Source organism: Rhinolophus sinicus, linkage group LG01, assembly GCF_036562045.2.
Source record: "Rhinolophus sinicus isolate RSC01 linkage group LG01, ASM3656204v1, whole genome shotgun sequence".
Taxonomy (NCBI): domain Eukaryota; kingdom Metazoa; phylum Chordata; class Mammalia; order Chiroptera; family Rhinolophidae; genus Rhinolophus; species Rhinolophus sinicus.
Genome location: NC_133751.1, coordinates 118922704 through 118937010, shown reverse-complemented (window position 1 = coordinate 118937010; position 14307 = coordinate 118922704). Strand labels below are relative to the sequence as shown.

Sequence of the window (14307 nt, the reverse complement as noted above, 5' to 3'; positions counted from 1 at the left end):
AGTTTCTATATGAATGAAGAGTTTAGAGTAAAGTTAGCAGTTTGAGAACTGATATTTTAGTTTTATAAGATCAAGGCAAGGGGGGAAAAATCACTCATGGATTTTAATGCATTTTATCTGTAACTTAGAACCCTGCAACTTGAGTGTTATCAACATTGATTTTATAGATAAGGAATGAGAAATTCCAGAAAAGTTGACTGCCCCAAGGTTAAACATCTGATAAGTACGAAGCAGAACTTTAAACCGAGATTTTTCAGATTCTGAAACACAAGCTTCTCACTTAGCTCTTCTTTCAAAATTAGAGATACATTTAGAAAAAGTATTGTATCACATAATATGCTCCCTCATGTCTTTCCATGTATGGTTATTCCTGGAATGATCCAGTTCAAGTTTATACCTTAAAAATGTAGAGGAGTGAATTGGGATTACTTGGATTCTGTAAATTAGACTTCATTAAAATGAATGCTTATCAAAAAACCAGTAAGGAAATGAAAAGGGAAGGGGAGAGTTCTGGTTCCCAGTCCAGCAGGTAAAGATCTTGGAAGTCATCACTCCTGTCTTCACAAGAAAAACAAAACAAAACTGAAAACCAACAATTCTTTTTAGATCCCTCAGAGAATTAAGGACACAAGGCAAACTGCAGCTCTGAAAACTGGAGACAGATGAATACAAAGAATGACAGTTTACCAGGACTAGAAACCACTGCTGCAGCCAGCAACTGGTAGGAACACTTAAAGGATAATTGACTAATTGCTGGAGACTGAGCAAAGACTAGCTTGAGAGATGAAAACTCCTGAAGGCCCAGCCTTAAGAAGGTCCCCATACTTTCATACATTTTACTACCAGGCACCTCACCAGCTTCTCAAGGTGAAGATTGGAGAAAAATCTACTCATGCTCTGGAGGGGTGGTGGTGGGTGGTGGTGGTGAACAGGGAAGTAATCATTTTGAAATATGCTCAAGAGCTTTCTGTTCTCCTTAACAAAAGTCTGCCCTCAAGAAAATCTGTTTACCAGTACTTAACCAACATGGGTTTTACCAGAACCAAACCATTTCCAGCCCCCTCTGTACTTCTTGTCTCGCCTAAGAAGAGGGTGAACTGAAAAGCACTGAAGGTCACAGCCAGGGCTCACAGATCACTAAACCCCTGACGTAATCATAGGATTAAAGAAGGATTCCTCCGCAACCCACACCTTACTCTCTCAACAGGGCTTCTGTCTACTGAAGAAGGAGTCTTTAGGGAAACCCAAAGACAACATGGGAGACAAAAACAGATACTAGAGGGAAAAGCCTCAAACACCTATCTGACAAATGGTTCCTTTGAAGAAGCTACACTTTGATTGCTTTCGTTTCTAAAGGAATTCATGCCCCAGGGCATTGTTGAAAACAGTGGAGGATGTGTTGGCAATTACAGCTGGGTGTGCTTTCTGAAAGAGTGGGTACCACCATCATCTCAGGATTACTGCGGGCTTCCCCAAAGCCATGCCTTCCTGAAGAGCAACAGGAGAAGCTTAACACTGGGGGTTAATGGGTGGGGATAGAGTTCATGAAAATAATCTATAAAATCACAATAACAAGCTGTGGGGAACGGAAACCAGTATCAGAGTTACTGCAATATAACATGTAAAACATCCAGTTTCCAGCAAAATATTAAAAGGCATGCAGAAATGAAGGAAACTATTAGGTAGGTGCGAAAGCAATTGCTGTTTAAAAGGTTAAAAACGATTGCAAAAACCGCAATTACTTTCGCACCAACCTAATATTACCCATACACCAGAAAAAGAAACAAAAAACAGTTGTAAGGATGCATGTGCTTAGTAAGTTTCCAAATACATGAGGCAAAAAAATAAAGGAGAAATAGATAATTCGTAGTCATATTTGGAGATTTGAGCATGTCCCTCTCAGCAATCCATACAAAACTAAACAATAAAAATCAGCTGAAGAAATGTGAGCACTCTCAACTATCTTGCCTTAATTGATATTTGTACAATACTACATACAACAGCAGAATACATATATTTTTCAAGTACACATGGTTTATTAGGAGAGAAAATATGCTGAGTACATTTAGGTACATAAAACAAGCCTAAGTAAATTTTTTAAAGAGTTAAATCATGCAGGGTATATTCTCTAGCAACAATGAAATTAAATTAGAAATCACTAACTATCAGATTACAAGAAAAACTCCAAAGACTTGTTTAATAAATACGATTTCTAAATAAACCATGAGTCAAAGAAAACATGTCACAAGACAAATTAGCAGAACAAAAATGAAAAATACAACATAAATTTTTGAGGATACAGCCTAAGTGATGTTTTGAGGAAATTTTATTGTTTAAATGTTTATGTTGGGGGTAAAATATAAAGTCCATTATCTTGAGTTCTTATCTTTAGAAATTGGAAAAGTAAGAACAAATTGAACTCAATAGAAGGAAGAAAATCAATTGAATATAAAATGAACACAAAGTAGAGAAAAATTAATGAAAGTCTGTAGCTACACTGATGGAGAAAAAGAAGACACTAATTACTAATATAAGGAATTTAAAAAGGGACATCAATATAGATTCTATACACATTTAAACCATAATAAAATAATATTATGAACAGATTTGAATATTATGAATACATTCGCAACCTAGATTAAATGGCCAAATTCCTTGAAAGACTAAATGAACAAAAGTAACTGAAGAAAAAATAGAAAACTTGAATACTCCTATATCAATTTAAAAAATAAATTTATAATTTAAAACCTTTTAACTGGTAGGACTCCCGGCACAAATTGCTTTCCTTGTGCATTCTATCAAACATTTAAGGTAAAAATAATACCAATTTTACATAAGGTCTTTTAGAAAATCAAGGAGGAAGGAACATATTCAAATTAATTATTACCTTGATTCTAACACCAGACAAGGACCTCACAAGAAAAAGTTACGAACATAGATGCAGAAATCCTGAACAATAATAAAACTTTACCAAATTGAATCCAACAATATGTAAAAATAATAATTCATTGTGACCAAATAGGGGTTATTCTAGGAATATAAGCTTGCTTTAACATCTGAAAATCAGTCCCTATAATTAATATTATTATAATGAAGAAAAACATGATTGTTTCAGTAGATGCAATAAAAGAATTTGACAAAATTATACATTCCTTCATGATAAAAAAAATTTAACTTAGTATGTATAAAAGGGTACTCTTCCGTTCCATAGATGATTAAGTACATTTATGGAAAATCTTTTTTGCTAATATTAAGCTAAATGGTAAAAGTATCAATGCTTTTTTGTGTAAGATCAGGAACGGTATACTTACTTGCACTACTTCAGCTTTGGTCCAGAGGTCTTCACCAGCATATTAAAGCAAGAAAAAGAAATAAAAGGTAAACAGATTAGAAAGAAGATAAACTACTTTATTTGGAGATATGAGTGCATATATAGATTGACTGACAATAAAGGAATGAAAAAGATACACCATGTAAATACATGGAAATAGCAATCATAAGAAGGCTAGTGTAGCTATATTTATATGTACAATGGTTCAACCAATTTAGAAAACTTTTGCAGTTGCTTACAAAGTTAAACATACACCTACCATGTGAATGAGCCATTCCATTCTTAAGTTTTTACCCAAGAGAAATTAAAGCAAATGTGTGTATAAAGACTTTCACATAATGTTCATATCAAATTTATTTGTAATAGCCCAAACTAGAAACATAAATGTCCATTATTAGGTGAGCAGATAAACGAATTGTGATATCCATAGAATGGAATACTCCTCACCAAGAAAGAGAAAAAAATTACTGAAAAACAGCAATATGGATGAATCTCTAAATAAACTGAGTGAAAGAAGACAGGTAAAGAAGAGTACATACTATATGATTCTATTCATATAAATTCTAGAAAATCGCAAGCTAATCTATAGTGACAGAGAGCTGATCAGCTGTTTTCTTGGGGTAGGGTGAGTAGAGGGTGACTGAGGGGGGTTACAGAGTGGCAGAAGGAATTGGTATGATGGATACAGTCCCGTTTGATTGCGATGATGTGTGAATAAGTATATACATAAAAATGTCAAACTTACCCAATTGTACACTTTTTTTTAGTCATTTTTAATTTTTTTATTATAGCTGACATACAATATTATATTAGTTTCAGGTATGCAACATACTGATTAGACATTTTATAACTTACAAGGTTATAAATATAGTACCCCAATAAATATAGTACCCATCTGACACCATACATAGTTATTACAATATCATTAACTATATTCCCTATGCTATACTTTACATACCCATGACTATTTTTCAAGTTTTACTCTTTAAATATGCAATTTGTTGAATGTCACATTATACTTAATAAAATGGTTTTCAAAAGGGGAGGAAATAAAGGTAACCACTAAAGCAATAAAAAATGATTACATAGTTGCTATCCCAGTAGAAACATTTGTCAAAAATTTTGAAAGATAGCAAAATACATAGATAAATGCAAATGTGTCAGATATTACTAAAAGCATAAATGTATTGAACCTTAAAAGACTTTATCAAACTGCATTTTGTACAGTTTATTGATGTATATATTGTTTACATATGATGTTTCCTTATTAAAGTATCAGATAATGGTTTTTAGTTTATTTACCAAGTACACCATCACCATACTCTAATTTTGAAGCATTTTTATTACCCTTTAGGAGTCATTCCTCATCCCCTCCTCTGCCTTCCACCCACCCCCCAGCTCTAAGCAACTACCGTGTTTCCTCGAAAATAAGACTTAGCAGGACTGTCAGCTGTAATGTGTCTTTTGGAGCAAAAATTAATATAAGGCCCGGTATTATATTATGTATGTTATGTCATGTCATGTCATGTCATGTCATGTCATGTCATGTCATGTCATGTCATGTTTGTTATGTTATGTTATATTAACCCAGTCTTATATTAAAGTAAGACCGGGTCTTATATTAATTTTTGCTCCAAAAGACGCATTAGAGCTGATGGTCCTGGTAGGTCTTATTTTCGGGGAAACACGGTAGTAATCTACTTTCCCCAGGTTTGCGATGTTCTACACTATTATTTCTTTAAATAAACTCTTTGCCTTCTCCTCTTTCTCTTCTCCTTCTGGAATCCTGATTATTCTAAAAAGATAAAGATTTATCTTTTTGCTGGAATCCCTTGGCTCACATAGACTTTCATTGCTACTTTTAAATCTTTGTTTCTTCTGCTAAGAGCTCCTTGAATGAGTAATGTCATAAGTCATAAATATTCAAACTTAGAATTACTATGACAATATTTTGATGATTAGGCCAGGATCCCCAAACAAGCTTTGTTTAATAAGATTGAATCTCTTGGCCTCAAGACTCTTAGCTCTGAAGATAAAGAAGATCTGAGTATTACTTACTATAAGGTTAAAATAATGAGGCAAATATATTCTGCTGATACTGATTGTACTAATTAAGCTTTGAGAACTCCCTTTTTATAGCATTATATGAGTTGCATATAAGAAGAATGGCAATGTAGAAAGGTAACATTTAAAAATCATTACGCTTTTTAATATTAAATAAAAAATACTTGTATTTTTAGGATCATTACATAAAACCTTGAAGTCTTACATTTTTTTCCCAAATGTTGCTTATAGTTTTTGTTTGTTTATTTGTTTAATGTTTTAAGACTGTTTTCTTCGGGCAGTTTTAGATTCATAACAAAATGGAGGGAAGGTACAGAGATTTCCATATACTCCTGCCCCTACACGTGCATAGCCTCCCCCATTACAACACTCACTATAATGATGCTTTTTTTTTGCAAGGATAAAACTTACATTGACACATCATAATCACCCAGAGTTCATAGTTTACATTGGGGTTCACTCTTGGTGTTATACATTCTATGGCTTTGGACAAATATATAATGACATATGTCCATCATTATAATATCATATAGAGTAGTTTCACTACTTTAAGAATCCTATGTGCGTTGCCTAATCATCTCCCCACCTAGGCTTGTCACTTACTGATCTCTTTACTTTCTCCAGTGTTGCCTTTTCCAGAATGTCATATAGTTGGAATCATTCAGTTTGTAATCTTTTCAGATTAGCTTCTTTAACTTAGTGATGTGCAATTACTTCCCCCCACCCCCTAGTCTTTTCATGGCTTAGATACATCATTTCTTTCTAGAGCTGAATAATATTCACTTGTGTGGATGTACCATAGTTCATTCATTCGCTTACTGAAGGACTTCTTGGTTGCTTCCAGGTTATGGCACTTATGAATAAAACTGCTATTAACATCCATGTGCATATTTTTGTGCTGATTAGGTTCCCAGTTCCTTTGCGTAAATACCAAGGAGTGCAACTTCTAGATGGTGTGGTACAAGTATGTTTAGTTTTGTAAGAAAGTGCCAAATGGTCTTCCAAAGTGGCCGCACCATTTTGCATTCCCACCAAAATGAATGAGAATTTCTGTTGCTCCACATCCTCGTCAGCATTTGATATTGTCAGTATTCTGGATTTGAGCCGTTCTGTAGGCATGTAGTGGTATCATACTGTTTTAATTTGCATTTCCCTGATGATATGTAATATGGAGTTCTTTGTGTGCTTATTTACCATCAGTGTATTTTCTTTGATGAGATATCTGTTAATGGCTTTGGCCCATGTTTTATCAGATTGTTTTATTGTTGAATTTTAAGAGTTCTTTATATATTTTGATTAATAATCCTTTATCGGATATGTCTTTTACAAATATTTTCTCTTTTGTGGCTTGTCTTCTAATTTACTTGATATTGTCTTTTACACAGCAGAAGTTTGTTTTTTTGTAAGAGAAGTTCTAATTTTAATGAAATCCAGCTTATCACTTATGTCATGGGTCATGTTTTTGGTGTTATATCTCGAAAGGCGTTACCATACCCAAGGTTATCTAGGTTTTCTTCAATGTTATGTCTAGGAATTTTATAGTTCTGCATTTTAGATTTAGGTATCTGATCCATTTTGAGTTAATTTTTGTGAAGAGTGTGAGGTCTTTGTCTAGATTCATATTTTTTTCATGTGGCTATCCTGTTGTTCCAGCAGCATTTGTTGAAGAGACTGTCTTTGCTCCATTGTATTGCCATTGCTCCTTTCTCAAAAATCATTTGACTATATTTATGGGGGTCTATTTTTGAGTTCTCTACCCTGTTTCATTGATCTGTTTTGTCTGTTCTTTCACCAGTACTACACTGTCTTGATTATTATAGCTTTATAGTAAGTTTTGAACTCAGATAGCATAAGTCCTCCAACTTTGTTGTTTTCCTTCAATATCGCATTGGCTATTCTGGGTCTTTTGCCTCTCCATATAAACTTTAGAATCAATTTGTCAATATGCACAAAATAAGTAGGTGGGGTTTTGATTGAGATTGCAGTGAGTCTATAGATACAAAGTGGAAATAATTGACATCTTGACAAACAGTACTAATTCTTCCTATCCATGAACAAGGACAATTTTTACGTGTCTTAAGTACTTTGATTTTGTTCATCAGAGTTGTATAATTTTCCTCTTATAGTTCTAGTACATATTTTTTAGATTTATACTTAAGTAATTTCATTTTGGGGAGATGCTAATGTAAATTGTATTGTGTTTTTAATTTCATATTTCTCTTGTTCTTTGTTGGTATATAGGAAAGCAATTGAATTTTGTGTATTAACCTTGTAGTCTGCAACCTTGCTGTCATCTCTTATTAATTCCAGAAGTTTTTTTGTCTACGCTCTTGGATATTCTACACAGATGATCCTGTCATCTGTGAACAAATTCAGTTTTATATCTTCCTTCCCAATCTGTGTATCTTCCATTCCCTTTTCTTCTCTTACTGCATTAACAAGACTTCCCATATGATGTTGAAAAGGAGTGGTGAGAGAAGATAGCCCTACCTTTTATCTGATCTTGGTGGGAAAGCTAGTTTCTCACCATTAACTATGTTAGCTGTAGGTTTTTTGTAGAAAGTCTTCATCAAGTTGAGAAAGTTTACCTCCATTCCTACTTTAGTGAGAGTTTTTAATCGTGACTGGGTGTTAGATTTTGTCAAATACTTACTCTGTATGTATTGATGTGATCGTGTAATTTTTTTTTTTTTAGTCTTTTGATGTTTTTTTTTTAATTAATTGATTTTCAAATGTTAAACCAGCCTTGTATTTCTGGGATAAATCTCACCTGGTTGTTGTGTATAATTCTTTTTATGCATTGTTGATTTCTATTTACTAATATTTTTAAGATTTTAAACTATGGTTATGAGAGAGATTGTGTTATAGTTTTCTTATACTGTCGTTGTCTGGATTTGGTAGTAGGGTCTTGCTGGTCTCATAGAATGATTTTGAAAGTGTTCCCTCTGCATCTGTCTTCTTAAAGAGTTTGTAGAGAATTGGTATCATGTCTTCCTTCAGTGTTTGGTACAACTCACCAATGAAACATCTGAGCCTGGTGACTTTTTTTTGGAAGGTTACTAATTAAATTTCTTTAATAGCTACAGTAGTCCCCTCTTATCTGTAATTCACTTTCCATGGTTTCAGTTACCTGTGGTCTGAAAATATTAAATGGAAAGTTTCAGAAATAAATAATTCATAAGTTTTAAATTGCATGCTGTTCTGAGCGATGTGATGAAATCTGGAGCTGTCCAGCATCATCCAGCCAGGGATGTGAAGCATCACTTTTTCACTGGTCATTAGTGACTTGGTAGCCCTCTTGGTTATCAGATCACAGTGCTTGTGTTCAAGTAACTCTTATTTTGCTAAATAATGGTCCCAAAGCACAAAAGTAGTGATGCTGGCAATTCATATATGCCAAAGAGAAGCCAGAACGTGCTCCCTTTAAGTGAAAAGGTGTGTATGTAGAGAAAAAAGAAAACAGCATAGATAGGGTTCAGTAGTATTTGCAATTTCAGACATTCACTGGGGATGTTGGAATGTATTCCCTGCAGATGAAGGGACTACTGTGTAGGCCTGTTTAGATCATGTATTTTTTCCTGTGTGAGTTTTGGCAGATTGTATCTTTCAAAGAATTGATTTATTTTATCGATATTATCAAATTTGTGGGCATAGACTTGTTCATAGTATTCTTTTATTATACTTTTAACATCAGTGGGATTTGTAGTGATGTCCACTCTTTCATTTCTGATATTAGTAATTGTATACTCTCTTTTTTTCTTAGTCTGGCCTAGAGGCTTATCAATTTTATTGATATTTTCAAAGAACTGCCTTTTGGCTTCATTGTCTTGATCTTGATCTCCTGTTTTCAATTCCACTAACTTCTCTACTTCAGTGTAGAAATTTAGATTATCAATTTATAGTGTTTGTTTTTATTAAGATAATGAATTTATTAGTATAAAGTTCCCTCTAAGCACTGCCTTTGCTGCCATCACAAGTTTTGATAGGTTGTATTTTCATTTTTATTTAATTCCAATAATTTTTTATTTCTCTTGAAATTCCTTCTTTGACTCCTGTTTTATTTATCTGTGTGTTGCTTGCTTAATCTCCTCCTATTTGGGGATTTTCCAGTAGTCCTTCTGTTATTGATTTCTAGATTAATTCCATTGTAGTCTGAAAGCAGACATTATGTGAATTCTATCTTTTTTTCCTTCAGTTTACGGCGTGTTTTATGGCTGAGAATGTGGTCTGTCTTGGTGAATATTCCATTTGACTAGAGAAAAACATACAATCTTTTGTTGAAGTAATTATAGATTTCCGTTATATCCATTTGATTGATGGTGTTGCTGAGCTCAGCTATGTCTTCATGATTTTCTATGTGGTGAATCTGTCCATTTCTGATAGAGGATGTTGAAGTCTTCAAGTGGGATAGTGGATTCGTCTGTATCTCTTGGCAGTTCTATCAGTTTTTGCTTCCTGTAGTTTGATGCTCTATTGCAGGGCACAGACACAGGAAGAATTTTTAATGTCTTTGAGAATTGACCCCTTGATGTAATGCCCTTCTTTATCCCTGATAACTTTCCTTGCTTTACAGTCTGTTCTTTCTGAGATTATCAGAGCTACTCTTGCTTTCTTTATTAAATTGAGGTACAATTGACTTACAACATTGTTTTAGTTTCAGATGTACAACAGAATGATAAGATATTTGTATGTATTGCGAATTGATCACTACAATAAGTCTAGTTAACAGTTACACACACAAGTTACATTTTTTTCTTGTATTGAGAACATTTAAGATCTACTCTCTTAGCAACTTCAAATAGACAAAATACAGTATTATTAACTATAGTCACCATGCTGTACATTACATCCCCACATATTCCTGCTTTCTTTTGATTAGCGTTAGCATGGTATATTTTTCTCCATGCATTTACTTTTAACCTATATGTGTCTTTATATTTAAAGCAAGTTTTTTGTATATAGCATATAGTTAGGTCTTGTATTTTGATCTATTCTGCCAATATCTTTCTTTCAATTGGTGCATTTAGATCATTGACAGTTTAAAGGATTATTGATGCATTTGTGTAATATCTTCCACATTCATTACTGTTATTTCTTTGTTGCCCTTGTTTTTTGTTTGTTTTTGTGTTTCACTCCTTCTCTGCCATTTGTGTTTTTTATTGAGCATTTTACATGATTCCATTTTTCTCTTAGCTTATCAGTTATACTTCTTTTTTTTACTTTTTTTAGTGGTTGCCCTAGAGTTTGCAATATACACTTAAAATTAATCCAGCTCCACTTTCAAATAACAGCATACCATGTCACAGGTAGTGTAAATACCTTATATTAACAAAATAGTACTAATTTCTTCTTTCACTCATATGCAGATGCTCCTCATCTTACAATGGGTTATGTCCTGATTGGTTGAACCCATTGTAAATTGAAAATATCCTAAGTCAAAAACACGCTTGATACACCCAGCCTACCTAACATCATAGCTTAACCTAGCCTACCATAAACATGCTCAGAACTTAGCCTACAGTTGGGCAAAATCATCTCACTCGTGCCACCCAGCATTATGAGAGAATATCACACTGCATATCACTAGACCAGGAAAAGCTCAAAATTTAAAATTTGAAGTGTGGCTCCTATTGAATGGGTATCACTCTCATACCATCATAAAGTTGAAAATCATTAAGACCACCATCGTTAAGTTGGGGGCTGTCTGTGTAAGCATACATCAATATATAATTGTATACATATGATATATACATAATTGCATATATTGTTGCTTTTACTATTTTGTATAATCTATTCTCTGTTAGGTCAATTAAGAATAACAAAAGTAAAGTTTATTTTACCTTCACTTATTCCTTCTTCAGTGCTTTAACTTTCTTTATGTAGATCCAGGTTTCTGACCTTTATTATTTTCCTCTTCTTAACATTTGTTGCAAGCAAGTCTACTGCCAACAAATTCTTCTTTTTGTTTGTTTGAGAAAGTCTTTATTTCTCCTGCATTTTTAAGGATAATTTCACAGAATACAAAATTCTAGGTTGGTGGGTTTTTTGCTTTCAACACTTTAAATACTTCACCCCAGTCCCTTCTTGCTTCACGGTTTCTGAGAAGTGGGATGTAAGTCTTATCTTTGTTCCTCTATAGGTAAGGTAGGTAAGGCGTTTTTTTTCCTCTGGCTTCTTTCAAGACTTGATCTTTGATTTTCTGTAATTTTAAAATGACCTCAGGCCTTGACCCTGCCTGTGTTCTCTGAGCTTCCTTAAGTCTGTTCTCTTTTGCTTTTCGGTTTTTGAGGATTCTATTGATAAATATCTACCTTAGAGATCCTTTCCTCAGCTGTGTCCAGTCTGCTAATAAATTCATGTAAGGTATTCTTCATTTCCGTTACCGTGATTTTTACCTGTAGCGTTTCTTTTTGGTTTGTTCTTGGGATTTCCATCTCTGTGCTTACATTGCCCACCTGTCCTCACATACCGTCTACCTTATCCGTTAGAGCCCTTAGCATATTGGTCATAGTTGTTTTAAATTCCCTGTCTGATGATTCCAACATCCCTTCCATGTCTGGTTCCGATGCTTGCTCTCTCTTCACAATGTGTTTTTGGTCTCTTGGTATGCCTTGTAAATCTTTCTTGGTATGCAGACATGATGTCCGGCTAACAGGACTGCTGTAATTAGGCCTCAGTGATGTGGGGTGGGGGAACCTTTCGTCCTGTGATGAGCTCTCAGGGTTTTAGTGAGACTGGGCTTCCGGGCTGTGCACTGCACAGTGTTTCTCAGTGTTTTTCTCTCCCCTTAGGCGGGACAGGGTGGCTAGAGTGGGCTGCAGGTGGGTACTTCCCTTCCCCAGGTCAGTTAGAGTCTGATCATACCCCTGCAGGTAAGGCTCTGGTTAACTAGTTTCCCGATGGCAGACCTTGTTAAGAAGAACCAAGTGCTCTGATTTATTTCAAAATGGTTCCTTTTTCCCTTCCCCTGCCAGAAACCGAAGGGTATTTTTCTCCGATATTTACTGTGGGAATCTGGTTGAGCTCGTGGAGGTAAATCTCACAATGTTGTGCCCCCACCCCCGCTACGACTGGGTCCCCCTGGAGTTTTTCACTCTTCGAGTTGTTCTCACTGAAACTCCAACAATTCGTAAATTACAGTGCAGATTTTCCTACCCCCACACTGGGTCTTCTGGCAGTTTCTGCTCATTCGTCTCTGCTCTGGTAAGCAACGATAGCTATCCTGTATTCACCTGTTGCTGTTGGTCTCTTAAGTCATGGGGACAGTAGTTTTCCCCGTGCCCTCTCCTCACTTATGGATCCAAGAAGAGTTGTTGATTTTTCAGTCTGTTGAGCTTTTTATGTTGTTAAGAGTGAGTGGTGATTTCTAAGCTTTTTACATACAGAACCAGAAAGCTACTTGCAGTTTTAAAGAGTAAATAACTATGTTATTGAGATTTCTTGAAATTTTAATTTGTGATATGTCTTTATGTATTTCTTTAGATACAATATTCGGAAATGTATAGTTCACAGCACATAGTCTGATAAAACTTTCCTTAGTTGAGCACATAGATTCTAATTATTTTTCCACAAAGCACCAAAAACTTTAGATTCTTTATGTAATGTGTGTATGTATATATGATTAAATGTTTATATGTTACTGAATATACATTTAAAAGATCATTTTTTAAATTATTTTAATTTGCTAGTGTTTATATCTTTTTGATAGTTTAAATACTCCCCTCTCTTTTTATCCAGGTTGAAGATTGTAAAAATTTCATTTAAGTGCAAACAGTTTTTTATTCAACTTAGAAAAGAACTGGTGAGTAATGATCTAATAATTATTAATATAAATGAAGTCTTAAGAAATAACTCATTTATGACAGAACTTTTAGTGTGAGTGTTATTAATACTTTTGATAACTGCCTACTGAGTTAATTAATTCACATTATATGACAAAGTGTATTTATTTCCCCAGTATTTGGTTATGATTTAAAGTTGTTCTAGATATCCATTCTGCTATCTCTTGAACTTAGAAACTGATCTCAATCGTAATGTTCATTATCAGGCCCCCGGGTCCATTCATAAGGGCAGTAACTGAGCCTTTTATATGTCCCTTTTCTTTTTTCTTCTAAATCTGTAGCACTTTCTTTTTTTTTTTTTCTTTTTTTTTTTTAGCTTTTCTTTCTTTTTTTTTTCTTTCTTTCTTTTATTAAATTTATTGGGGTGACAATTGTTAGTAAAATTACATAGATTTCAGGTGTACAATTCTGTATTACATCATCTATAAATCCCATTGTGTGTTCATCACCCAGAGTCAGTTCTCCTTCCATCACCATATATTCGATCCCCCTTACCCTCATCTCCCCCCCCCCACCCCCCGCCCCCGTTACCCTCTGGCAACCACTAAACTGTTGTCTGTGTCTATGAGTTTCTGTTTCTCATTTGTTTGTCTTGTTCTTTTGTTGTTTTTGGTTTATATACCACATATCAGTGAAATCACATGGTTCTCTGCTTTTTCTGTCTGACTTGTTTCGCTCAGCATTACTCTCTCAAGATCCATCCATGTTGTCACAAATGTTCCTATATCATCTTTTCTTACCGCCGAATAGTATTCCATTGTGTATATATACCACAACTTCTTTATCCATTCATCTATCGAAGGACATTTTGGTTGTTTCCATGTCTTGGCCACCGTAAACAAAGCTGCAATGAACATTGGAGCACACGTGTCTTTATCTCTAAATGTTTTCAGATTTTTTTGGGTAGATACCCAGAGAGGGATTGCTGGGTCATATGGCAATTCTATTCGTAATTCTTTGAGGAACCTCCACACTGCCTTCCATAACGGCTGCACCAGTCTGCATTCCCACCAACAGTGTATGAGGGTTCCTTTTTCTCCACAGCCTCTCCAACATTTGTTATTATTTGTC

At 34.5% G+C, this 14307-nt stretch overlaps 1 protein-coding gene across 5 annotated transcripts in view; it reads left to right on the top strand.

The window, feature by feature from the left end:
- The window catches only part of PTPN4 (protein tyrosine phosphatase non-receptor type 4), a 174153-nt gene that overhangs the window by 95455 nt on the left and 64391 nt on the right, over positions 1–14307 (top strand). For all 5 annotated transcript variants that reach the window (XM_074335257.1, XM_074335240.1, XM_074335231.1 and 2 more), the window contains exon 11: positions 13133–13196. In XM_074335257.1, coding sequence (XP_074191358.1) covers positions 13133–13196 — 64 coding nt within the window. The remainder of the gene's footprint in view (positions 1–13132; positions 13197–14307) is intronic.